This window comes from Blennius ocellaris (genome assembly GCF_963422515.1).
Source record: "Blennius ocellaris genome assembly, chromosome: 1".
Taxonomy (NCBI): domain Eukaryota; kingdom Metazoa; phylum Chordata; class Actinopteri; order Blenniiformes; family Blenniidae; genus Blennius; species Blennius ocellaris.
Window position 1 is genome coordinate 23,813,882 of NC_137650.1, and position 27,259 is coordinate 23,841,140.

The 27,259-nt window shown below is 39.9% G+C and overlaps 2 protein-coding genes across 3 annotated transcripts in view; both read left to right on the plus strand.

Moving 5' to 3' along the window:
- The window catches only part of tead1b (TEA domain family member 1b), a 46,790-nt gene extending 27,812 nt beyond the window's left edge, over nt 1–18,978 (plus strand). The window contains exons 4-14 of one of the 2 annotated variants that reach the window (XM_080500178.1): nt 4,854–4,918; nt 6,494–6,709; nt 9,387–9,398; nt 10,208–10,339; nt 10,629–10,675; nt 10,858–10,919; nt 12,500–12,624; nt 14,385–14,558; nt 16,817–16,957; nt 17,077–17,229; nt 18,760–18,978. In XM_080500178.1, coding sequence (XP_080356304.1) covers nt 4,854–4,918; nt 6,494–6,709; nt 9,387–9,398; nt 10,208–10,339; nt 10,629–10,675; nt 10,858–10,919; nt 12,500–12,624; nt 14,385–14,558; nt 16,817–16,957; nt 17,077–17,229; nt 18,760–18,873 — 1,241 coding nt within the window. In that variant the 3' untranslated portion in view covers nt 18,874–18,978. The remainder of the gene's footprint in view (nt 1–4,853; nt 4,919–6,493; nt 6,710–9,386; nt 9,399–10,207; nt 10,340–10,628; nt 10,676–10,857; nt 10,920–12,499; nt 12,625–14,384; nt 14,559–16,816; nt 16,958–17,076; nt 17,230–18,759) is intronic. The other variant, XM_080500179.1, reaches the window with a different exon arrangement.
- Nucleotides 18,979–25,694: 6,716 nt separating this feature from the next.
- Nucleotides 25,695–26,999, plus strand: rassf10b (Ras association domain family member 10b; the record flags this gene model as incomplete). The annotated part of the gene is made up of 1 exon (XM_080494733.1): nt 25,695–26,999. The coding sequence occupies one exon, from the start codon at nt 25,695–25,697 to the stop codon at nt 26,997–26,999; it is 1,305 nt and encodes a 434-aa protein (XP_080350859.1).
- Between the last annotated feature and the right edge of the window lie 260 nt (nt 27,000–27,259).

The window sequence follows — 27,259 nt, forward strand, 5'->3', positions numbered from 1 at the left end:
CATGTGAGTGTCATTCAAATGGTAGCTCCGAAAGTGGAGGGTTTGTGGGAAGTGATGTGAAGTTATTTCTGGGTGTGGCGTCTCTAAAGTTGCACAACAGAGGACTGTGGAGAAAGGGAGGAAAAAAAACAAAAAAAACCTCCATTGTTATTCACACCAGAGGGAGCAGGTCCCATGTTTCTTGTGGAAAAGATGCTGAGGGCCAAATTGGATTTCTGACTGAATGAGGAGTCGGCTACTTGGAGACGATTTAGAGAAAGTTGAGCCACCGTCTCTTCGCGGGGCTGCCGTTGGAGTGCCTGCCATTCATATGTCTGGGATCCTCCAGAGTCATTGAGATTCAGAGAGCAAGTTTGCAGTGGCCAGGTGGAGGGCTCCTCTGCCAGCTGCTGAACAGAACAAATCTGCTCTGGGGTAACACTATAAATATTTAATCCTCTTCCCGCTGCTTTGAGTGACAGGAAACACCCCCCCCCCCCCCATAAAGGGTTAATTTTCTCAGACCCTCTCCAGACTGCTACAAGGACTTTACTTAACCCTCAGAGACAGACATTCAGAAGTAATAATAAGAAAACTTCTCAAAACACAGAAAGGGCTTCATTGAAAATGCCAGCAAAGCAAATAACAAAACAAACTCGATCAGTTAGTTGTGGAGGTTTTATGCTGCACTTCAGTTGTTTTCATCGTCTTCAGAATGATCTTGAAAGGGACTTTTCTCAAAGCCAATATTTGTCTTACTTGACAAATATTACATTCTTTGTTCTTTAAAATCGTATAAATATGAATGATAAATTTATTAGGAATTCACGACAGGTCACTAACAAGCCAAGTATTGCACATTAAGGTTTTTTTTTTTAATATATTACAATTAACAAAGGAAGATTGTAAGGTCACATTGGATAAATCAAATAAATAATCAAATGATTAATTGTTGCAGACATATTCTCACAGCTCTACAGTGTGAATTTCTCTTGGACATCATTAAAGTATTTATCTATCTATCTATCTAAAGGACAAATCCATACTGTTTTTATTGCAAGTGTGTAAGATTCAGTTTGTGCCCTCAGACTCACTGTTGCCGATGTCAATAGAAGAGTTTACTTTTACTCTTAATGTCTCGGGTTTCAAATATTTAGAATAAATCCAACGGTTGTATTGTAAATGATGAAATCCACACATATTTTGGCTGAAACCAGGCGGATTTGTCATTATATTTCTAACAATTCTGGGTGATTTCATCATTTCTTTGCTGTTTTCAGAGAAATTCAGCTCCTTTTAAATTTCCAGGTGGAAACCACAGACATACCTAGTCCTTAATATGGACAGTGACATTTTTTCCCCCCTACAATTGTTGTTTTGCAGCACAAACACAGGCAGAAAAAAAAAAGAAGAATACAGGCTAGCCAGGACCCACTGAGCCTTTTTTTTTTTTTCCCAGCCTGGTGAAAAGAATGAATTATTCAACAGTAAGCAAGCTTTCAGCTGGCCATTTGTGCGCTTTGATCTAGGAATCAGGAGTTTGCATGAATGCCTGTATTGTCATGTTGTGTTTCCACAGTGTGTGAATTATTGAAAATAGCGCAGGTCCCCGTTTCACCTGGTAAAGTTTACACTGCGGGCCCACTGGACACGGAGGCTGGAACAGTAAATCCCCAGGTGTTGTTTATTTCTACTGTCAGGTCACATGATGGTTTTCACTCAGCCTGTCCCTGCCAAAATGTTCAGAGTGAAAAGAGCTGCAGGGTCAACCAGCAAACTGGAGCTCGACATTAAGCCCACCCCTCCCACCGCTGCCACTACACAATGTGTAGGCGTGGCACACAGCCAGGTGTTGTACAAGGACAATGGGTCTGGTTGCTCAGGAGGGAATACAGGAGTGTTTATTTGAACGCAGCGCTTTCATGGAAGCTAAAACGTAAACCTTTGCTAAGATTACTGCTCGAATCAAGAACCGGTAATCATACCTTATAAGCCGTGGAAAAGACAAAAAAACTTTTTGTTTACCTTGTTGAATTCCTGCATGTTTTTGTTTAACCCTTTCTAGAGCAAGTGGCCATTTGTTGTATTTTTCTTGTTTCTTTAAATCCACCTATTTTAAGTTTAAAACAATTAGAAAATACATCATTTTCTGTTAAAAATTACATTTCGTACGGGACACGAGTACCATGTGGTGATTAGGATGAGACAATAGGACTGAGAGCTTATTGAAGACATCCACTGAGAAGTTTAGCATATTCAACTGTAAGTTGTGAAATAAAAATAAATATATAAATAAAAATAGATCATTGTTTCTAACATATTTGAAGTATTCTTCAGCAACACCTGAGTGTTGAATTTCTCAATGTTTAAGCATTTCTTATCAGAGTTTCTTATCAAGGATTAATAGTGTAATAGCAAGTAATGATGCAACTTATATTTTAGATCCATGAAAGGAATAATAATTAAAAAGTTGGGCTGGTTGCTGATGTATTAGTTTGTTAGTTGGACATAATTCAGAAGGTCGATGGCACATGACGGATGGAGCCTATCGAATAGAGTCCTAATGATGACAAGACTCCAGCTGCTGTTGTTAATAGTAACAATAATAATAAACCCCTGAATGTAAGAAGTCCAGGTTATTTTTCACAACTTCTTTTGTTAGCTGGAACAAAAAAACATATTGCATTAAGGACACAAGTTAATTCTATTTAATTCATCACAGTTTTGGTTTGAAATTATAAAAAAACCCAATCCTAATTAAAAGAGACAACTTTCCTTTGCATTTACTGGTGTTTTTTCAGACAAAATCGACAAAAATGTACTCGGAACACCAGACGAAAACAGGATTTAAAAATCATATATCGTCACCAAAATCAGGTGTTTCATACATTTCATAGCATTAAAAAAAAAATACAAATAATTGAAGATGTAACTGGCTGTTTAATAATTCACACCAAGCGAACTTTCAGCCGTAATTCACGCTGCTTTTCAGAGACCAAGAGTCACATTCATTCAGTGCACTAAAGCATTAGCGCCTCGCAAGATGAAGCTCACATCTAACCACTCTTTTTTTTTTTTTTCTTCTTCATACAAACAAAAGGTGGATTGAAAAGCATCGCTCACTGTCGTGCAGACACTAGATCTATCTCTCACGTCTGCTGTGGTATATACATTTACGCCTTCACATTCTTTGAACCCCGGTGTGTTGCCATTGATAGAAAATGCCTTCCCGTCCGATTCCCTAAGATACGGCTTATTAGCACATGTTCGGTACTTTGTGGTCCCATTGTGTCGTAACAAAAGTGAGTTCTTTAATTGATCACGAAGTAAAGGTAGAAAAATGTGTCATTTTAATGAGAGTTTGGTGAATTTCACAGAGAAGCAGAGCAGATCCATGGCATTGGTTGGCTACAGCTGGACACATAATTAGAGTACCTCCTTACCTATAATTTGTGTAATAGTTTTGGTTGGCGGCATGTTATTACCATATGAAAGGGCTAAGCAGGGGTCATGAGCATTGCTACAGCAATTAGAGCAGAGCTGTGGGCAGAAGAATGTTTAGGGCCGTTGTTAATTAGAAATCTCTACAAAGCTATGCTTTAATTATAATTTAGTCCAAACTGTGCTGTTTTAAGCCCAATATATTCAGCTGCCATTATTTCCTGTAATAGTATGAACAGCCAGGTCTGTTTCCTTTCAAAGCATTGGGCTTTGAAGAGAATGAGATTGAATTAGATTAATTTTAAAGGCTGGCTGCTACTGTGAGTTTGTATTTTATTTTTTATTTTTTTCATGCTAATTCAACATGGTGTTGTCACAAGGGAAACAGGGTCTGGTTTGTTCGGGAAATGGACATGCATTCTGATTTGCATCTACTCACCCTACTCTTCTTTTGTTTCAATGTTATTAGCCTCCAAATTCTCGTTTCATCATGTCTAGTTGGTATTTATAGAGGTGAAACTTGATGATTGACCCGTGGGTAAAGAGATAAAGTCACATACTCCAAATTTCCCTGTTTTCTAATACATTTGTGAAAAGTGTGTGTGCGTGCGTGTGTGTGTTTGTTGTGCTCCGTGATCCAGGGTCCCCCCAGCACCTCATGTGATCTGATTGTTTGATTTGGCACAAGTTTTACCTTGGATGCCCTTACTTCACTCACACAACGATAGCTATGGGCTTTGCTCAGGGACTCAAACCAGCGAGCCTCCCGACACAACCTCACTTCCCTCTAGGCCACCACCACTGTTATATGTATGTAAAATCTTAAAATATATGTACGAAATATAGATTATTTGTGAGAGCATCAAAAATATATTTGTCAACCATAAATGTATTTCTCATACGTGTGGATAATTGCGTGAGGTATGCAGAATATTTTTTAGCAAAAATGAGCTTTTTAGATCTTTAAATGCATTTGTGTGTTGTTGTGCATGATGAAGTGACTTTGATGCCGAGTTTGTTACATTTCACATATAAAAGTCAAACCATTTGAGATTTATATAATTTCCCCCATAACGTGAAATGTAAATCCGAGGTCCAGTAATCGCGTAAGTAGGTCATCGTAATTTTTTCCCCTGCGGTCGATATTTCAACCTCTGATTTAATGTAAAATGCAAATATTTATTCCAATAAGCGTGATTTTATATGTTTGGAAAAAGAAATGTCAAAAAAATGACAGAACACTTGGACTGTTGTGAAGCATTGGATGGAGAAAAAAAATGAAGTATTGATTCTTTCTTACACACACACACACACACACACACACACACACACACACACACACACACACACACACACACACACACACGTGTGTGCATGTGTGCATGCACATGTGTGCATGTGTCATAAATACATTTTACTTTCTCTTCTTAAAGGTCGCAACGAGCTAATAGCCAGATACATCAAGCTTCGGACCGGAAAGACGAGGACCCGGAAGCAGGTAAGACTAAGACAGGAAAAGAGACGTCTCAGTTGCCTGAGTTTCGGCGGCCCGTCAGAGCTGAGCCTTTGCAGGCTGTTGCCTTTGTTTCTGCATGAGAGAAACAAAGCAAGACAGAGAATAAGACAATGCTAGGCTGTCAAGGAGGCTCGAGAAGCTGACAAGTCCACTGTCATTGCTGACTCGAACGTCCCTCAAATGTGGTGTTCGTTCCCTAAATTTGTCACTCTGTGCATTTACATGTGCACAGAAAATAGTTGGAGGCTTGAATGATGCACGGTTTAACATATTTCATCAGCCTTTTATCTTTAAAACAATTTTTCTTATTTGATAGTACTGATGTGTTACACACAACAAAAATAAGAAAGAGCATTACTGTCATTTGAAATGCAATCTGCTACAGTAGCTTAACATCTTTGCTCTTCAGAAGTGATTCTCAGATATGGTGCACTTGGACAAAGTTGCATTAACATGGACTATATGTGATCAGGTGCACAAGTTGACCTCAAAAGGGTTGACGAGATCCTATCATTGGTAACATTATAGTTCTTGCTCTTTTTCATATATATCTCAAATTCTTAGAGGCCGGAATAATCACTATGAAAGGAAACATTGGATGTTTGTATTTAAGCTACACAATGTTTGACAGCCCAGATGGAGCTTCACTATGCAGTTGATTCATCTCCCCTTCTAACAGGAAATTCCCTGTATGATCACTGACTTGAATGGCAGTGATAAACAAGCCAGTGTCTACAGTGACATTCGATCACTGTGTGTGAATTGATCAGTCTGGACCAGGGAGGCCATGTGGTTTGTCTCTCTGTAACACTTCTCCACACAGAATCAGACGGAGAGATTGTTCTGTTTTCTTCTTCTTCTTTTTTTTTTTTTTAAATGTGTTGTTGGTTCAAGTGTCGTTTACTATATGTAATCAATTAATTTATTTGAGTTGAAGCAAGAGTCGGTGGAAATGTAAATACAATTTTTTTTTAACTAATTCTAGCTTTTTTTCCCCCTTCAAGTGTGATAGTAAAAGTTGAATTGAGCTTCAAAGGAAATACTTGACGACTCTTTCTGTTTCCCATCTTGGGTGTCATTTGTGTTGATACTGCCAGTTGAGCACATTAATCTCCCTCTCAAGACTGTCATCAGCAATCATTACTTCTCTTTCAAACCACTACTTTTCAAGCGGCTCAATGTTCCACCTGAGAATAGATAATAATTTTGCAATGTATGAAGGTCGGCGGTAAACTTGGCCGGTGAAATGCCTCACCCAGCTCCCGTAAGGATACTAGACTAGCCCATTTTCATTCAGCACACAGCAGATCACATCTGTGTGCTCTTAATGTGTGCTAAAGGAGCCTGCATCCTCCTTAATCAGTTCACTTAAGTGACGACAACACACAGCATAACGCTTTATTGGCCGTTAGCTTGGTGTGTGGTTCGGCGATCCTTCTGTTATGCACCTTATCTCCCTGAAGTGTTTTATAAACAAAGAAATGTGTAATCCATTTTGTACTTTTATTTTGGCTCTTCTTGTTTTTTATTTTCCCCTTTTCTCTGTTTTGAATGGAGGTGTCTAGTCACATACAGGTCTTAGCAAGAAAGAAAGTTCGAGAAATCCAAGCTGCCATTAAGGTACGTCTGGCTTTGCCCAGTTGCAGGGGGCTTTTCATTGCCATGGTTACAGGCTCTTCCTTTGTTTTCCTCCCCTCCCCTACCCCGCAGGTGTCTAGTCACATTCAGGTTCTTGCCAGAAGGAAATCTCGTGAGTTTCATTCCAAGCTAAAGGTATGCGCTTTTCTGCTTATGGGCTTGTTGGTTGCTGTGCGTCTGAACTTCCTGTTTCCTGTGGTGATGGAGTGAATGCCTGTTGCTCTGAATCCTTCTAAAATAAACCCCCTGCTCAGTGTTCTCTGCTTTCTAACTTCTCCTCATCTTCTCAGTCACCGCTCACACACATGTTGCCACTATCTTGTGAGTTTGGTTTTACCTAAAGACATGTGCAAAAGTAAGTTCACCCCAAGGTTTATTTTATTTATTTATATTGATGTTAATATGGACCTCGAAACATTGTGCTTCTTTACATAGATGACATTGCCAAACAAACTCGCATTAAAGTTCTTCAGGTGAATTCATTCAAAAATTTTGATTTTTATAAAAACAAAATAAATTCTCTTTTAAATAAAAGTAAGCACAGTTACTGTAGCTTAAAGTCCACAAGAAATCAACTCCATCACACCATTATCTGCTGGTTGAGAGGTATGACGGGTCAGTGACTTGCACTGCGGCCCTCAAGTTGGAGTCTGTTCACAACTTGCATGATATTTGTTAGGTTGATTGGTGACTTTAAATTGGCCATTGGCATTATTAGTAATGACGTGTTGAGGGCTCTTTCCAAATGCCTCATTAGACCGAACGGTATCTTAATGTCTGGGCATTGTGGCTCCACATACATCAACAGAGAAGCGATGAGCAGAGCCGGGCTGTCAGGTTTCTATAAGACGGGTCCCACCTGCCACTTTCTAACCAGGTCCCAATGTTACCTGACAACTCACTTTTTCCAGTGTTCTGATTCAGCGAAAGTATAAAAACATTTACAAAATCATATGTAACAACAGTTTGTTTGACAGTGTCACTTCTGTTATGAGACAAAATGAGTTAAATGTTGGAAGGTTTAAAATGTTGAAAACACATTTCCTTGGGGGAACCTCACCATTGCACAAGTCTTTGCACAGGTGCATCTCAAAAATCAGAATATCATTGGAAAGTACAATTTTTAGTAGGTTCATTTTACCTTAACCTATACAAAATAACTCTTTTTTTTTTTTTTTTAATTGATTGTGATAATTATGGCCTCCAGTTAAAATAACAAACAAAAAAAAACATCTGATCTTATTGAATGTATTTAGAGGTGCTGTTTTTTTAATTATAATTTTCACATATTCTAAACAAATATCATGAGGAATAAAACAAAAAAGGCTTGAAATATGTTTTCCATGCAATATTTCTAAAGTATATGGAAGCTTCAGTGGTTGAATAAAATGTCAATTCTTTGAGATGTGCCTGCATTTGTTCATCTTAGGTGACACTTCTTTGCATTAGGATCCGTTTCTTATTTCTTACTGGCTGATATTTACACCGATACTGGTTTTCATGCTCTTCGCCATTCAGACTCTTTGTTTATGTAATGATCTGCTAAACCCCAAAAAACAAAGTGTGCACATGTCAGGAAGCATGCTGGCATTTGGCTGTTGGTGAGTGGCTGAAAGCTGAAGGTACAAGGAAATGATTCTGCTTACATCTTTTGTAAGCAGACTTTATTAAAAAAAAAAATGGGGCATGGCAAGCAAGGGGGGGAGGGTGGGGTTTGTGTTAAAAAAAAAAGAAAAAAAAAAAGAGGAGATTACACATCCGGCTCATTTGACATTGTAACCCAACTTTTCCCCGCTGTCAAAGGCTTAGTGGTGCACATTCAGTGGAGAATGGCCGTGAAGCTGGCTGTTTCTGAAATGCCCTCTCTGCTTTCTTGTTCTGTCTTCAATCTGTTGATAACTCCGGGCTCTCACAATGCCATGGCTGTCAGTCGCTTTCCTTCCTCTAGGTTCAGATGTCGTCATTTCACAGCGTACTCCCTAGTTATTTCAGAAATAGTGAAATCTGTTAAAAAATCACTGAGGAAAGCTTTTCAGAGCAGCAGATTAAAATGGGAGAGGAGCATTGTGAAAGAAGTAATCTTGAATAATACTGACCTGTAATTTAAGGTACTTTATGAAGTAATGCTTGTATATCAAAGGACACTCCAACCATGTGCCATTTTCTTCTTTTCTTGGGAAGCTGACTATACATTTCGACTTTGTCACTTTGCTCTACTCCCCAGTATTCAACAGGAATTAATGACCCCCTCATTAATTTGTGTGTGTGTGCGTGTGTGCTGAGAGACAGTCAAACAGGCTGCTCGCCACATGAATGCCTGGTCTTTCAGGGGCACAGGCGGCTGCCTGAAGAAAAACAGACAGCTTTTGTATGAATCCCTGTCTTTTCTCATTTAAAGCAAATTAGAGTTCAGTGGCAAACAGGAATACAAGTGTGCCCTTCATTTTGGGGGCATCAGAACCTGCTGTTTCTGTTCTCGTTTGTGGCATTTTAGCAAAATTACAGTCATTGGTCACTGCATTACTGTTCTGTTGTTTTGTCTTGAGTGATGACTACTGATCAGATTGTGAAAATTACAGCGCGCATGACTTTCGCCATAGACTGAAGATAATTTGTAAATACGAGTTTCATAATGCCTGGTTATGAAATGTTCATTACACATCTATGCATGTTGTAATGTGTAGCAAGTTGATTTTACCTGATGTCTGAAGTCACAACTGTGATATTTTTTTATATGCCCTGCTTTGATTGGATTGACGTACAGTACTCTGAATTACAATTCTACTCTAAATCCCTGTTTGTTTGCATTCAGGTTACAAGTATGGTAAGTATTGACTTCCTGTTTGTTGTGCTGTCTGTGCTTTAATTCGGGCCTGCCTCGTCCCTCAGCTGCTACTTTAGCATGTGTGTTGTAGTGACACAATAGCTGCTGCCCTGTGTGTTCTCCATGTATTGGTCTCTGTGTGTCGCTTCACTGTGAGCGTACTGTAGCTTGCCACTGCTCCAACAGCATCTGTACTGCCAGCATGCTTACCTGTAGCTTCTGCCACCAGTCAGTCTGCATGGGTTTGCTAGTGTGTATGAGCTGCCCGTGTGTGCACTTTGCAGAAAATGCATTATCAAACAATCCCAAGTGTCTTATTTACTGTGGATTTAATGTTAACATTTTTGACTCAGAGTATTCACTGTGAATGTATAAGAAAATATTCTGTCCAAAGATGAATCATAATGTTGCTCTGGGTGGGAAAGACCTGTAGCTAAACCAAGTTGTGTCCTTCATCTTTTACTTGGGGACAATATTTATTGTATTTACATGTGTTATGTAAAGAAATGTAACTTTAGCAAAAAATGCTTCTGAATGACTTTCTAAAAAGATGCATACCATCGGTAGCTCCAGTTTAATGGAATTCTGTTGTCATTGTCAAGCACACACCTTCAAAAAATAAAAGCCAACTCTTAGAAAAGCAACACTGATGCTGCTTCTTTTAACCCACTTGCTGTTTACTGTTGTGAGAGAGGCCAGTGGTGTGTTCAGTGTGTTGTTTAGAGTCTGGTTGTTGCTACCTCTCCCTGCAACATGCCCCTCCTCTCCCTTCTGTGTGAGCGTTAAGCCTTTTGTGACTGCTGTTAAAGGACCAAGCCGTGAAGGACAAAGCCCTCCAGAGCATGGCCTCCATGTCCTCGGCTCAGATCGTCTCTGCCACGGCTATTCACAACAAGCTCGGCCTGCCAGGCATCCCTCGCCCAGCCTTCCCTGGAGCAGGGGTAAGAGCCTTGCCGGCACCCCGCTATTGATTCATCCTGTCCAGCTTCACCCAGAGCAGCAATAGGGCCAACCACACCAACACCCAGGCCAAATCACATTACACACCACAGCTTTGCACAACTGTCCCTATCAGATAAGCACATGATCAAAAGGAGTGGTAGTCAAGATAACTACATCCACTGAACATGAAGCTAAGAGCCATTTTGATCTTGTCACTAACAGCTGCTCACAATTGGATGCTCTTTGTTGTTTGTTCTTTGTTGTCTATTTATAAATCTCATTCTCTAGTTATGGCAGGGTATGATATCGACTGGTCAGCCGGGATCCTCACAAGAGTAAGTGTCAGATTCTATTGACAGCAAAAAAAAAAAAAAAAGAGAGAGAGAAAAAAATCCCGAATCAAAAGAAATCCTTAGAAAGCAAAAAAATTGGGTTTTCTTTGTTATTTTTCATGGCTTTTTTTGTTTTGTTTTGTTTTTTGTTTTTTTGTAATAATAATTGTCATTTCTTCTTCCAGTATCAAGCCTTTCACCCAGCAACCCTACCCCATCCAGCCAGCAGTCACTACAGCCATTTCAAGTGAGAATCATTCTGGTTGAAAGGAGTGTATTGTTTGATTGTGAAAAATAATTAATTTTTTTATAGTCCACTTGTTTATTTCATCATTTCAGACATCCTTTCATGTTGTTGCCTGAATATCCCTTGACTGGTTTATGTTATTTTATCTAAATGCTAAAGATGAGGAAATGTATTTAATTTAGCCTATTAAGTCAATATTGTTGTCCAACAGCTAACAATGTAACATATGTTGCCACAGGTTGTATTTGTCATACAGAGTTTTCATAACCACAACCCCTCGACCATTTATGATATCTAGGAATTTCAAAAACTCGCAGGAAGAGAAATGGAGCTCTTTACCCACGAACTCGTCACGAATGTGGCCATCCAAACACAAACACATTTCTCCAGCATGTCATATGTACATAACATGCACAGTTCGAAACAAGCAGTAATATTGGACAAACTGAACTCAATCCTTGTACATTGTGGCAGGAAACACCATTTAAAAAAAAATAATTATTATTGTGAAACCACTCAGTCTTTTAACCAGCCTCCGTGTTGTTTTTACATGTTTTTCATCTTTTTTACATGTTTTTCATCAGAGAAAATCTATGTATTTTTTTTTTTTTAAAGCAACTCAACTAAAGTAAGGAGCTGTTTAATGGCTTGTTTGCATGAATTCGGTCATTGCACAAACTTAATAAAGCAAGACCTTGAAAAAAGGATTGATATCGAATAAAAACTTGAAAAGAGGGATATAATTTTACTTTCACTTTGTATTGTCTTGGAAGGTCTTTATACAATTAAACATAAGAAAAACCTGTATCCACATTTGAAATACAATTTATTGATGAGGTAAGAATAAAAAAAAAAAAAAAAAACTGCCTCACCAGAATGTGTGGCACTCATAATGATTCCATTCAAACGTTTTCCTCCAACAATTTCACTCATCCATTGTTAATGGATTTTATTGATTCGCTGCTGTCGTACCTCATTGTAGCACACACACAGGCTGACATGTCCCTGGTGGAATCAGACCTTCTCATCTTTCACGTAATCCATTCAATACATTTCAGAACCTCCTTAGTTGTTTCTTCTATCCCTTTAAAGTTGTTGTGGCACAGATCCACTGTCTGAAAGAGATCTGCTGAGAGTAAGCAGGGACAAAGCAGGCAGGTTTTGATACTTTAGACCTGCATCTCTCCCTGATATCTCCACTGCTCCTCGAAGAGAGCAGGAGAAAAATGTCAATATCTGAAAACAGTTGTAGAAGCTCTTATTTTCCACCGATTTTAAGTCATGGAATACAATTAACTGTTTGCTCTGGTATCCGTCGAATGGGACAGTTGAGTCAACTGTGACTGTTGTGGTATTCAAGTTTTCTTTTTTTTTTTATTCCAAATTTTCAATGCATTATCATATACAACTCTCAGACAGTATTATGTTCACATTTTTTTGTTGTTGAAAGAAATCTGAATTTTAACATTGTCCCCACCAGCTCTGAAGTGATTTGACAAATGTAATGATGGTTTCCAGATTGAACACGTTGAGGCTGTGCTGCAAGTCAGCCCACTGAGAGGATGATTCTGTTCCTGCAGGTTACGAGCCCACAGCAGCTCCTGCGCCCACGGCACCAGCATGGCAAGGCCGCTCCATCGGCACATCCAAACTCCGACTGGTGGAGTTCTCCGCCTTCCTCGAGCAGCAGAGAGACCAAGACTCGGTGAGCAGAGCGTTACACCAAAACATGAAAAAAAAAGAAATCACGGTCTCAACAGTGTTCACTCCCACCTCTTATCATCCTGTCCTTCCCTCCATGGATACGCTGGGACATTTTCCCAGGCAGCGAGTCAGCTGAGAGGAGGCCAAACCAAGCTGAGAGGAGTGTAGTCTGGCCTGTAGCAACAAATGACATGGAAACCTGCAGAGATATTGATGAATCAGTTCCTTAAAAGGCATGCTAAACCTATTTTTATGCTCCAAAGCTCAGCGAGACAATGCCCAGCCTCACAAAATGTGAACTCGCTTACATTTCCTGTTTGCTTTAGCATATAAATGTTTGTCCACATTATCCAGTGCAGTTTTGGGATTGATATCGCATGACAACGGCCATTAATCTTACATGCAGCTTAATGCTTGAAATTGTTGCATTTGCCCCGAAGGCTACATGTTAGTCTGGCTGCTCTGTGAGCTTTTTAACCAGAGTGCAGCTCCACATGACAGCGGTTAATATGGTCACAACAAGGACGACGACAACAATCTGAAGAGAAAATGGGATTCTCTGAATGTGCCGTTTCCATTCATCATATTGTGAGTGTGTATCTACGATTTCAGGTTTTAAACAAAGTAGCTGGTATTGTCTTTGCAAAAACTGTATGATTTAATGACAGAATACAAATATAATATAGAAAGTACGAAAATACAAAATGATCATTATGTTAGAAAAAGTAACTAAACGTGTATTTTTAAAAAAATCTTTCACTTCAATACAAACAGGAACACAAACGTCTCTAAAGTAAACCTTGATAAAAACCTTGTTGAGCTGAAAATATGAATAATCCTGTTTCATATTCAACACATGTATCTGTATGTAAGCAAGGAATACAAGCAAATATAGGCTGGTCAGTGCACCATTTAGGAACTTAAGGAGCATAAATTAATGTTGTTTTAAGGATTTAACAGCATTTCTCAAGTGTTAAATATGCCTGAATATGTGCAATGTGGCTGTTTTTTTTGTTTTTGTTTGTTTTTTTGTGAAAGCCATGACTTGTTGAGATTTGCAAAACAAGTGTTATTTTTAAAAGGACTTTCTGGTTTAAAAGATATGTCTGTAAAAATCTGTAAAGTGCAAATATAACACTTGTATTATATATTGACACTCAAGTATGGCTCCTTATGTATTTAATTTTAAAAACACACACTACCAACAGTTCATTGACCATATGAATTGGGAAAGAAAATTGTTTTTGTTTGTAATTAAATGGTTCTATCAAAATGCATTGCATATCCTAAAGGTTACAACGTTTTGTGGAAGCAGTCTTGTCTTTCTAGCTTTGCTTAATACAAACTAGAGGATCAGTTCATTTTTGCTTTAGTGAAGCAGAATGTTAATACCTAATTTACACATCCTAAAGTGGAGAAGTTGTTTAAAACCACTCTGAGATTAATAAAAAGCAGTGTTGCAAAGGGTAATTTTTCATCATCATTGTTGTGTTGCCAGTCCAATCCAGGCTACGACTTGTTGAATGTGATGGTTATTTGTCAGAAATGGCTTGTTTTCCTTCAGTGATCCTGTGATGATGAATTACTGGATATCGAAGTGCAATTTTGTTGTAGACAATTTCTATTTAAATTTAGACAAGCTACCATTGTTGAAATCAGCCTCGACAGTCTTGAATTTCGCTTTTTTTTTTTCCAGTAAACGTGAAAACACAACTCTAATGTTCTGTTTTTTTCTTGTTTTTTTCTTGTTGATCTATTTAGTACAACAAGCACCTATTTGTACACATCGGACAGACAAATCACTCCTACAGTGACGCGTTGTTGGAGTCCGTGGACATTCGTCAGATTTATGACAAGTTTCCTGAGAAGAAAGGAGGACTGAAGGAGCTGTATGGGAAGGGACCACAGAATTCCTTCTTCCTTATAAAATTCTGGGTGAGTGTAATTTATCAGCCATGCTGACATGCATCCGATAAAATCTGCACATGTCGCGGCTTGATTATGTTTTCTATACATCAGTCTCCATGTCGCTGGAAGGATTTGCTCACTGTGATGTGCTTGATGACTGAATCCTGTTTTGCTCCAGCCTGCTCAGATTTGTGTTTAGTGATTGAGTGTAATCAGTCCACACTGAGAAGATTGCTCTCTTAATGTTTGCAGAATGCACTCTGCTATATTTGGACTTGCATAGCAGGAGAGCCTTTGATCAAAGCAGTCGCTAATTCAGCGTAATATCTCTAAACAATGGGGTGACCTGGTTGCACTCCTAATGGCTGTTTAAACATCGCATGTATTTCCTCCCTCATGCAAAATGCTAACTAGCGGCAGCCAACAAAGTAGGACCCGATGCACTTGGACCAAGTCCTCTCAAATTCCTTTTGAAGTGACCGACGAATCTAAATTTCAAATGAAAGACAGAATCTGCACAATAATGAATGTATAACTGCTTTGCTTAATGAAGGAGGAGAATGTTGTAGGAGGATGTCTCCTCTTTTTGTGTCCGTAATGAACAGGATGTTCAGGGCATGGAGAGGCTGCCCTCCAGGAGCGGACTCGTTCAACCTTGTAAAGCAGTCTTTTAACGTAACTTCATTTAATCCTCTTTCCAGTCTTGTTTCCAGAATGAGCGCATTAACATGCATTTTCAAATGTGGCTGAGACCTTTTCATTTGATACACGGATAATCTCAACAGCTCTGTGATCAGATAGATTTTAGATCCTGTTTAAGTCCCATATATTGAGAGTACAGTGTGGTTCCAGCCGTACAGGTGCATCGAAGAAATAAAGGGAATTGTTTTACCAGTATTTTTTTTTTCTGATAGTTGTAGTTTATAATTAGTTCAATAACAAAAATATGTCAACATTTTAAGATGCTATGTTTTGATTTGTGTGAGATAAAAGCTAATTGATGAAACAAACTGGTGTTAAACTACATCAGTTTGTGTACAAAAATACAAATGTATACATGTTGGTAAAGACAAAAAAAAAAAAAAGTGAAACACTGAACAATACAATCAACACGTGAACCAAAAGTCACACGTCTAAATGATCATCCTCATCAGGGGAGATTTTTTTTTTTTTTTGTCTTTGTGTTGACATAGTTACACTACTTTTATCTCAATTGCATTGAACTTTAGTCCAATACATCATTGCATGCTACAGCCCTCAAAAAACAAGATATTTATAAGAACTCAACTTGATAGGATGTGTCAGTCTTTTGCCTGTGTGTTTAGCGCAAGCACTGCTTTTCACACTCTATTTCTTTTTCAGAGTTTTATGCAAATGTATTAATTTGCTGCACTCACTGGGGAAAAGGAGATCCTGTGTGAAAAAAGGAGCCACACATGATGGTGTTGATTCTGTTATAAGAAACACTGCAAGACTCACACTCGTCTCGATAATTAGCACTTTTATTCTCATAGTCCTACATTTGCCTTAGTGTGTAGTTTAGAAGAGAGCATGAAGAGCTGCTCAAGTTACCAAATATGGTTACTAAATAATTTATGTTTTTTTTTTTTTTTTTTTTTTAAATCCCTGAAATGCATAGTTTTATATATTTCCCTTTGGAAAAGAGATCCCAATGGCTAGCAATTAATAAAAGCTTTTACCTGCAACACTAACGAATGTAACACGTCTGAAATTAAGCATTATAACAACTGCATCAAATTTAGTTGTATAACATTATCAAATAGCCTCTTCAGTAAAACGTGACTTACAAAAAGAGCGGCAGGTGTCCATTTTATTGCAGGCTGGTCATAATATGAGGACCTCCAGTTTTAAAATGGCTAATTTTCCCATGCTGTAAAACGTTTTCATGTTTCTTTTGAGAGAGAAAATCATGTCCGTCCAACTCAAGGTTCCCTGGATTTGAGCTGTAGTCCAAGTCCAATGCCATCCAGTTTCTCCACTTGACAAACATTTCAAAATGTGAAAATGTGATCTTTTTTATGCACCTTAGCTGTAATTATTTTTGTTAGGCTCCGCACACAAAAGCCCGCATACTATTGTGCTATTATGAGGGTGACATAAGTAATCTCTAATTAAGAGAATACTTGCATATCCTTTTACATTTCTCATAATACGAAATAAAATTCATAGGATCGGAGTCTTTGCCTGTGTTTAACTGGAGGTACCTTCATTTCTCTAAAAGAGGACTCCCTTTAAAAGTGGCACTTTGTTTCCCTGTGGTTCAGGCTGACCTGAACTGCAACATCCAGGATGATGGCGGTTCTTTCTACGGAGTGACCAGTCAGTACGAGAGCTCGGAGAACATGACCATCACATGCTCCACGAAGGTTTGCTCCTTTGGCAAGCAGGTGGTGGAGAAAGTTGAGGTATGGGATCAAACTTTAGTCCTTGGAAATAGCGACGTGTAGATTTTGAATCGTATTGATGATTTACACTTTGATGATTTCATTGATCGATTCATTTCTTCTCTCCCCCCCCCCTCAAGACTGAATACGCGCGGTTTGAAAACGGACGATTCGTCTACCGGATTAGTCGGTCCCCCATGTGTGAATACATGATCAACTTCATCCATAAGCTAAAGCACCTGCCTGAAAAGTATATGATGAACAGCGTCCTGGAGAACTTCACAATCCTATTGGTAATAACCTCACCGACCTGTGTGACCTGCGTGCCTCTCCGGCACTCTTTTTCTCCTCCTCCTGTGGGTGGCTGGAGCTGGCCTCCTGCTTTGAGATGGGTTCCTCTCGCTGGGCTCACATTCCTCTCATTCCTCGGGGGATGAGACGCAGTGTGAGGAGCCTCATTATCTGCAGGGGGAAAGGGAGGGTTAAGAGTGAGCAGGGACCCCTTATGAGCCGTCACATGAGGTCATAAAGGGATATTCACCATTACTGATGGAGCAGAAAGGAAAAGGCAGAGGTGCAGAGATGCTCTCACACACACACACACACACACACACACACACACACACACACACACACACACACACACACACACACACACACACACACACACACACACACACACACACACACACACACACACACACTTAATTGCATCTCCCCAGGCTGAGCTCCTCACACTCATTTTACAAGTACTGAAAACTCATGAAGCATTTTCCAAATCTATGAACTGTCGGTCTTTCAGAGATGATCATAGATCGAGAAGTGGATCCCGACCACTTATTAAAGGCATGTAAGAAGCAGAAAGCCTGCAGGATGAACCAGAAACATGTTTCCATTAGCAATCGTTCATGACGTCTGATGCTCCCCCCCTCCCCCCTTTAGCTTGTTGCTGAATAAAAGTGACACATTCCTCAGGTTACATTGCCATTGTCTGGCAGGTTAGTCGCTACAGGCGTATCCACAATAACTTCATGATATGGCTGTGGAAACATTTTTCTTGCTCATTTTCTTTGTCCAGCAACTATGTTGAATAACGTTTTAAAAGGCAAATTGTATAAAGTATCTTCAACCATTCAGTAACTTCTTTTTTCTTTTCTTTTTTTACTCGTCATTGTTCCAAGTATGCCATTTTCTCACATATTTACATCGATACTGTCAGATGGTAAATCCTACTTAATGGTTTTACCTTCTGAGCTGAATAGTTATTTGAAATTTCTCTCCAGAGCTCAAACATGAACATGGAAAAACAAAACCTAACGACGTACGAGACCTTTTCGTCTCTCATACAAAAGAGAATAACGGCTGTTTCACTTTCTTTCACATAAACGTACAATAGGCTGACTGAGACGGTGTTCCATTTCTTCAAAACGGTATTATTCATAATGAGGCCGCAGATAAAACAAATTCTTCTAAATAAAAAATAAATAAATCTCAAAACCAAAAATTCCAAATCTTATCGCAGAGCATTGACATTAGAAATGTCTGTGCTAAATGTTCGTATGAAACACATCTGTCATCACATTTTGTCAACAATATAGCAGGAAAACAAATCAGTAAATCATAAATACTGACTATTTATAGCAAAATTGCAGTGATCTGAATATTAAGAAATTAATCATGTATTTAATATTTGCAATTGTAATTCGATCATTTCAATTTTTTGATTTTCAAAAAAAAGGGGGGGGAGACTTTCCTCTACCTACCACTAGAGGGAGCTTATGTACCCCCCGATTTGAGTGTCTGTCATGTGTTTTGTCCTGCAGGTGGTGACGAACAGGGACACCCAGGAGACGTTGCTATGTATGGCGTGTGTGTTTGAAGTTTCAAACAGCGAGCACGGCGCCCAGCATCACATCTACAGACTCATAAAGGAATGAAAGTCTCTGAATCCTTCTCTCCCACCCTCCTCCTCTCCTCATCCCCTCCCCTCCTTTTCATAGACTTACCAACCTCAACAAGTGGCAGTGCCTCTACATGACAAGTCATACCTACAATGCTTTTTTTTTGTTTTGTTTTGTTTAGTTTTTTTTTGGGGGGGTGGGGGGGTGTCAAAATATCGGGTGAAGTGAGTCGTTCTGAATCTGTTTTAATATAAGTGTTTGTTGTTTGACTGCAGCTGTGGATTGCGGTACAGTTGTTTTGTGTTTAAATATGAGGATTTTTCCTTTTTAATGCGTTGAGTCGGTCTCTGTTGGCTATAATGTGGCCGTTCTTAAAGAATTTACTCGATTTATTTGGTAAATAGAAATGTACTTGTTGTCTTCTGCTTCGTTAACAAAAAAAGGATGCGGGCCTTTTTTCTTTCTTTTTTTTTTTCTATCAGCAGCCTGATGTGGCCCGTGTGTACTACGTTCTGAGGGTGTTTTGTGCGTCTGTACTTCATAACTTGTGAGCATACATACTGTAGATTTACAGACATGCACCCACAGCCAATAGACTGTCCAAAGAAACAAAACTCGCAACACTATATACTGACACAGTAGCTGAAAGCCAGTGCTTGTGGCTACTGCCGGATTTCCCGAGAAGTAAAACGAGCAAACCAGTGGGCTTTCAGAGGAATTTATTTATCAATGTAGAAGCACTCCGAGTCTTAGACACTACAGGATGAAAGCACTGTGAAAACACGACAAACGTCTCGCCTGCGTCCGCTTCATGGGTGTAGGAAGCTTCACCGCCTGCTAAGCATTTCTGTGCCGCTAACGCGTCTTTTTGTTCGTGACGACCACTGGGACAATTTGTAGGTTTTCAGACGGGTGAAAGTACTGCTAGACATCACTCTCATCGGACTCCCGTCTGGTCCGAAAGCACTTTGTTCTCCTGTCCTGAGCTTGCCTTAGTGACGCTTACTTCTGTTCTGTGGTTTTTAAAAACAATTCATATTATCATGACACTACAAATAACTTGGCGTGGCTTGACTTCTTCAGTATAACAACCTTACCCCCCCACCCCCCCCCCTCCCCAAACTGAAAAAAAAAAAACACTGACAGTATATTCCCCCTCTGGGATGACAGTGCAACGACTCCCATCCAGAGTGTTGCTGCCTTCACGGTCACACTGTGCTCACGTGTTTCTGTGGCCTACGCCGATCCCGAGCCTTAAACAAGTCAAAGCTGTGTGTGAGCTCCAAAAGACGCCACTAAAACTGTGATCTCGACATGTGTTTGCATTGTGTGAGAACAAATCATCATACAGTCTGCCAAAGCGTAAGTGTACAGTGCCTTAGAAGATATTCTGACATTAGCCTTTGCTTTCTCTGAGATTTAAATCAGTTTTGTGGAAGAAAGAGACAAAAATGACACTTCCCCCATGTATTGCTTGGGCGTTGTATCCGAGAAATAGTTTTCTAAAATTGGTACACTCCTGGAAATCTGAGTTTTGTTGATGTTTTTTTTTTTTTTTTTTTTTTTAAGAGGCAGTACACTTATGTTAAGAAGCAAATTTAAGCTCAGAAGCTGGTCATTTTTCCTCTAACACTGTAAAACGTTCCTCAAATATCTGCTTTTTTTTTTTTTTTTTTTGTACGAACCTACTCTTAACACTGAATGACTGCCTTTCCTATCACAGAAGAACCAAAAATACAGAGATACAGTCAGTTGTTTGTCCTGCATGGTAGCAAGGAAGTGCCTTTGGTTTAAGATTTCCAGCTTCAAAACAATGAAACACAAAAATTAAAACTATTTAATGTTAGACCAAAAACAAACAAAAAAAAAGACTCATGAGTGAAACCAATCACCACATTGCCTTTTCAAGGACTGCCATGACAGCAGGGGAGGAAGAGTTACTGGTTGGATAAATGAAATATATTAATTTTATTACACTATTCACAAGTTATGTATTTGAAAAAAAAAAAAAAACACCTTTGAACTTTGAAGTCAAAGACTTTTTCTGATATTGTTCAGCTGCTGGCTGCATGCAGGACGTCAATCTGAAAACTCACTGAGGCCGTCTGCTTAGCGCACACTTGCAGGTTCAAGTGAGTTTTAAAGACGAGGTTTTCCGGAAGCATTGTGGATTTTTCTCTTTCTCACAGCCACACGTGTGTTGAGAAACCACAGGAATCATTAGACTTTCACAAAATCACCTTGAATGATGCTGCGATGCTGACAGGGCACAGCAGACACACTTTTTTTTTTTTTTTTTATCATCTATGAAGCTTCTTTAACATTCGTAAAATAGTTAACACTACAGTACAAACTCTAAAATCCAATGTAGTATGTGGCTGGAACTTAAGTGTAGTTAATCTTTTTCTTTTTTTTTTTTTCCCCCTCCCACAAATGCGATTGTGGATCAAGGCTGATACTTCTACTGTAAGGACAAAATTTTTCAATCATCCAGAGTATTTTAATCAAAGAAGTTCTACTTAATGGCAGACAACATCTCTGGTGGATTCAGATAACGTTGAATCAGTATTTTCCCACAGTCCTGAGGACACGGTGGAATTTGAATAGGCTTTTTTCTTCTTCTTTTTCCCTCCTTCTTCTTCTGTTTACCCTGTGTATCTGTTCACATTTATTGATTATGTAGTGGGATGTTTTCTTCTTGTACGTGTATACAGTCGTACTTGGTTTCGTGATGACATTGTCTGTATATTGCAAGCCTGACGAGATGGTGATGATGTTACTGCTGCACTGCTGGTACAATTCTAACATTTTAACACTAAAACAGCAGGACTGCTGCCTGAGATGGCACGGAGGTCTGGTGAACCAGTTACACACATACACACACGCACACACACACAGACACACACACACACACACACACACACACACTAGAGGAATCATGCTACAAACATATCAGCAGTTTAGCCCTTGTTAATTGTATTTTTTTAAAGAGTAGGTACTGGTACCTTTCTGTTTTATGACCATTTCAGATGGTGGCTTTAAAGTGATTCTTATAGCTCACATATAGCTGTCATACACACATTCGAGTTACTGTGTGCAAATGTATTTTTTCCTCCTCCGTTCCTTTATTTTGTAAAAAGGTGCTTTGTATAAAATGATATCTTAGCTTTTCTTGGTACAGTTGTGTGATATCTTTCCATATTCATGACAGTAAAGTGTTGGAGCGAAGGAGAAAAAAGAAGCTCTGCTACGTTTTTTGTGTTCTGCATATGGTCTTGTCTTTGCTCCGTAACATTATGATGCCTTCTTGACGACAGTAGATATTTTGTAGCTTTCTAGATACTTTGTATGTATGCAATATTGAAGTTAAATAAATTAAAAAAGAAAAATCCCTCCCTTATTTTTTTTTTATTTTTTTTTTTTATTGTCTGGTGTAAAATATGTTTTCTGAGTCAGTCGTTGCTCATTTATTTTCAGGCACGTTATAAATGGAGGTTTTGCTCTGAGGAGTCAGCGGTTTCAATGCATCAACTTCAGATCAACAGCAGATGGAGCCTGTCGCTTTGTCTTTAACTACCCGCATCCCCATTTCACATGTGAGCCAACATGAGTTGGTGTATACTCTTATAGTAACAGAAAACACCGCCTGATGGCGACATTGTGCCATTCGGGTGTTAAACAGCATAGACACATTGATGCGTGATTCCTTTTTTGATCCTGATAGAATTTGAACGTCTTGGCTTCTCAAACAATAATCCATTTTAGAATGAATGTGTATCTTTGTGGGTAAAGCTAAACATCCAGTATGAAAATAATTTATATATATATATAAAATTTAAAAAAAATCCTATAATCTCATGCCTCCTCTACTGTTACACCAACCATCACTCCTTTCATGAGAAAGTATGGCAAACTGGTATATTTACAAATAAAGTCCAGGTAAACTCTGGCAGTCGGTGCATTTACACCATTCGTGTTCAAATCAAAGCTCAAGCAGAAACAAATGATCTCAACTGCATGATTTGTCAACCAGAACTTTCACTGAATTTTCTAATTGATTGAAGGCTCTAGTCTGAAGCTGCTTGGATTTCATTTGATGATGACTATGTTCATATAGAATCTTTGTTATTTTTTAATTCAAGGGACTCTCCTGTCTGTTACGAAAACAAATGACCTGATAAACCGATTAATAACATTAGTGTCCTGCAGTGATGATACTAATAATTCTTAAGGTCACTTTTAAAATGCTCCACACTTACAGGACCAACTCAAACGTGTCATGTAAAGACTCATGTTTGGACTTAGTTGTTAATAATAGTTGTTTTTATCCCCAGAGGGGTTACTTATAAAGTCATATAATTTGAGAACCCTCAAATCGATGGAACAATATCCAGAGTGAGTTTCTAATTCCAAATGTGTTATTCGTAGTGCTCTGACAAGATTGCAGTTTGTGGCTTAGATAAAAGTTTAACAGCAGCTACAAACATCCTGCTCTAACAGGGTCACTCGTGTGCTGCTACGAGCTGAGTGCAGAGAAAAGAAGAAAATGTTGAACTCACTTTTCAAACTAAGTTTTGATGAATGTAACTGGTGATATGAAAGTGTTTCTTTGTGGACACATGTTGTGCAATGCCATTGTCAAACTGACAAAGCCAGTGTTTAAGTCTATTAACAGCATTTTATTTCCTTTTTCTCCCTTTGTGATCAAAGCTCCCGAGTTCAAGATTCACCAAGGCTGAAGTCTGAAAGCCTCCGCAGCAGGATTACCACAATGAATTAATGGCTAAAAGGGTCCAAATAGTGGCATAAAGTAAAGCACCATATCTGTGTGTGCTCACTTGTGTCAACAAAAGCAAAGTGACCCTGAGTATTCAGATCACTGTTGTGTGATTCATTAGAGAGGGAGGACACCACCGCTCTACTTACATGTGACTGAAGGCCCGAAGGTCTGACATCCTTCAACTATTTGTTATTGCTTGAATACAATTCACCATCTACTGTATATTTCATTATTTTCCGAGCTTGAAATTTTCAAATAGATTTTAAAAACCTCATTCACTGTTGAAGGAGTACAAAAATAAAAGAAGGTAATTTAACTTAAAAAAGAAAAAAAAAAACACAAAAAAAACACAGGGACAGAAAGCTCAAGTTGAATCAGGTGTTGTGGTGTTAATTGAATTTATTGTAAACCTGTAAGACTTTATAAACAGGATAAAGAAAAGAAACAGGAAACTGATTCTTCAAAACATTTCAGACCTTTTGGGTCCATTATGATAAATCGCTCCTGCCAATATAAATGTTCCGTCACATTTCATTTTAGAGTCTTGAGTAGAAGTTCATAGGTTAGAATTCCACAGTGTACAGGCCACCGCTGAGCAGGACCCTCGACACCAGTCAACTTCCCGAGAGACAACCTGTGACGGCTCACTGCTTCTAGCATTACTATAGATAGGGTAGGTTAAATGTGAGAAAAGGAATTTCCCCATGGAGATTTATAATTAAAAAGTATGCGTTCTACTGTTTTATTCAGCAATATCTTATTGAGTGGTGGAACAGGTCCCAGCCTCTACACACACACACACACACATATATATATATATATATTGTGAATTTTGTGCCATCCTTATGGATTTGGGACTATGCAGAAATCAGGTTGGTAAACAGGTGACAACCGGATTTGATGACTACTAGAATTCATATGATGTCAACAATCAATCATGACAGCACATCATTTCTTTATGAATTGAAGGTCAGTCAGTCTGTATAATTGCAAAAACTTTGAATGCATTCCCAAGTGCAGCCGCAAAAACTATCAACAACAAAACTGGGTCACATAATGACCAGGCCAGGAAAGAAATACACCTCTCCTGCTGAGGATAAGTTCGTCAGAAATTAGCTTAACGGCACCTTTGATTGGAGCCCATGTAGTAGCAGTCCCATCTCTACATCAACAGTTCAGAGGAGACTGATCAGGCATTTATGGTCAAATTAGCTGTTCGGAAACCACGAGGAAAAGCTGTTTGGGATCTATTCAAAACTGAAGGCGCACTGAACCAGCATGGCTGCCACAGCATCCTGCAGCAATGTGCCATCCCATCCAGTTTGCGTTCAGTAGGACAAAGTGAGCTTTGTGAGCACTATTTGACCAAGAAGGAGAGTGATTGAGTGCTGCTCCAGATACCTGTTTGGTAGGGTTAGAGTGAAGGCAAAAGGGCCAACTAGTGCTCAACATCTCTGGGAACTGCATCAAGACTGTTAGAGAATCGTTTCAGATGATGCAGAGATGATTATTTTTAAGCTTACTAAAGCTCATTAATTCACAATTGTTTGTCTACTAAATAATTCAATCTGTGGTTATTCATAATTTGGAAACCTTCAATTGAGAAGCTACAATCTAAATAATTAAGACGATAAAGCAAAAACATTGGATGAGATGGTGTGTCCAAACTTTTGACTCGTAGTGTATTTAAGTGCGTTGTAAACAGACAACAATACTGAACACACACACACACACACACACACACACACACACACACACACACACACGCGTGTCAGAAATGCGCACGCGCGCGGACTTGTTTTGCGGGACAGTCTCGGTGGTCATGTGACCAAAGCAAAGGCGTCTCAGGACGCAGTGAGTGTTTCCCTGACTGGGCCCCAGCCAGATAAAATCCACTGGAGGACTCGTGGGAAGCTCGAGCCAGATGCGTCTGGGACGCAGCCCCCAGCACACACACGCACGCAAGTGTGTAAAGCAACGCTGCGCTTTTTTTGCCCCCCCCCCCCCCCCAGAGATGCGGATATAATACTTTTTCTTCATTTTCTTTTAAAGAAGTAGAGTTTATCAGTAATCCAGAATGGAGCCAGATTACAGTAAGATCTCTGTGTGGGTCTGCCGGGAAGAAAAACTAGTGTTCGGTTTGTCAAAGCGCACGTCCTGCGCGGATGTTGTCAAAGTGCTTCTGGAGGACCAAAACTCTCAGCACAGCCTGTCAACAGCACGGGCCTACTGCATCGTGGAAAAATGGAGGGGCTTTGAGAGGACTTTACCGAACAAAACTAAGATTTTACGGCTCTGGGTGGCGTGGGGAGAGGAGCAGAGGAATGTCAAGTTTGTGTTGGTGAAAAGCGAGGCGTCTCTGGCAAACCCCGGAGCCCGGAGCGCAGAGGCGCGCGTGGTGCGCAGCAAACAGAACCCCTGTGTAACCAAAGAGAATACGTGGGCTCCCATGAGTCACATCCCACCCGAGAAACAGCGGCGGGTTGTGAGGAAGGCCTTCAGAAAGTTGGAGAAGATTAATAAAAAGAAGGCGCGCACTACGCACAAAGACGCGTCTTGCGCGGAGAAGATGGAAACTTTGGTCCATCTTGTGGTTTCTCAGGATCACACCATCCGCCAGCAGGTGCAGAGGATTACGGAGCTGGACGCAGAGATCGAGAGGTGCGAGGCAAAAGTACATTTTGACAGAATCAAAAGACACGGAGTAAATTATGTACAAAACACGTATTTGGTGGACGCTGCTTCGGGCGCAGTCCAAGAGGGAGACGCGCCGTCCCCCGCTGAGACCTGCGTAAAGTTTGAAGAGTATGTCCTACGCTGTGAGGAGCTGGTTGAACTAGAGGAGAAGCTGAGGGAGCAGGGAGATCTAATAGATCGAATGACGGCGGAGATCCAGGAGGAACTGAACCACCGCTGGATGCAGCGCAGGGACGAGGAGCTGCAGTGCAAAGAGTCGGAGCGCAGCGAGGCGGACACAGCGTCCCACAGCGAGCTGCTTTTGGAAGAGGAGAGGCTCAAAACGCAGCTGGATGCAAGTTTGTACATAGGACTGCGCCTCAGCACGGATTTGGAGGCTATTAGGAGCGATTTAGAGCTGACCCAGCAGATTTGCGGGTCGAGAGAAAAAGAGATGAAGGATTTGCTGGAGGAAGTCAACACTTTGGCCATAGAGGACGAGACAAGCAGGGAGCAGAGATGCGCCCGCGGCGCAGACGATCAGACGGGGGTGATTAACACGCTGGAGGCTAAAAGCGGGTGGGTGGAGCAGGCCAGGGGTCTGTCCAAAGCTCACAGTGTGAACGACGACGACTCAGACACTGGTTTAAGCTCCCTGCACAGCCAGGACTCAGACAGCCTCCCTGTGTGGGAGTCACTGGTGTAGCTCTCTCTCTCTCTCTCTCTCTCTCTCTCTCTCTCTCTCTCTCTCTCTCTCTCTCTCTCTCTCTCTCTCTCTCTCTCTCTCTCTCTCTCTCTCTCTCTCTCTCTCTGTGTGTGTCTTCAAAATCCCTTTCCTGATCTAATGTCATAACACAATACAGAAGACTACTACATGGAGACGACTTTTCAAAAGTTGCGTTGACGCAATAAAGAATACACTCAGTATTTTTCATATTTCTGGTAATGACAGAAAACATTTATGAT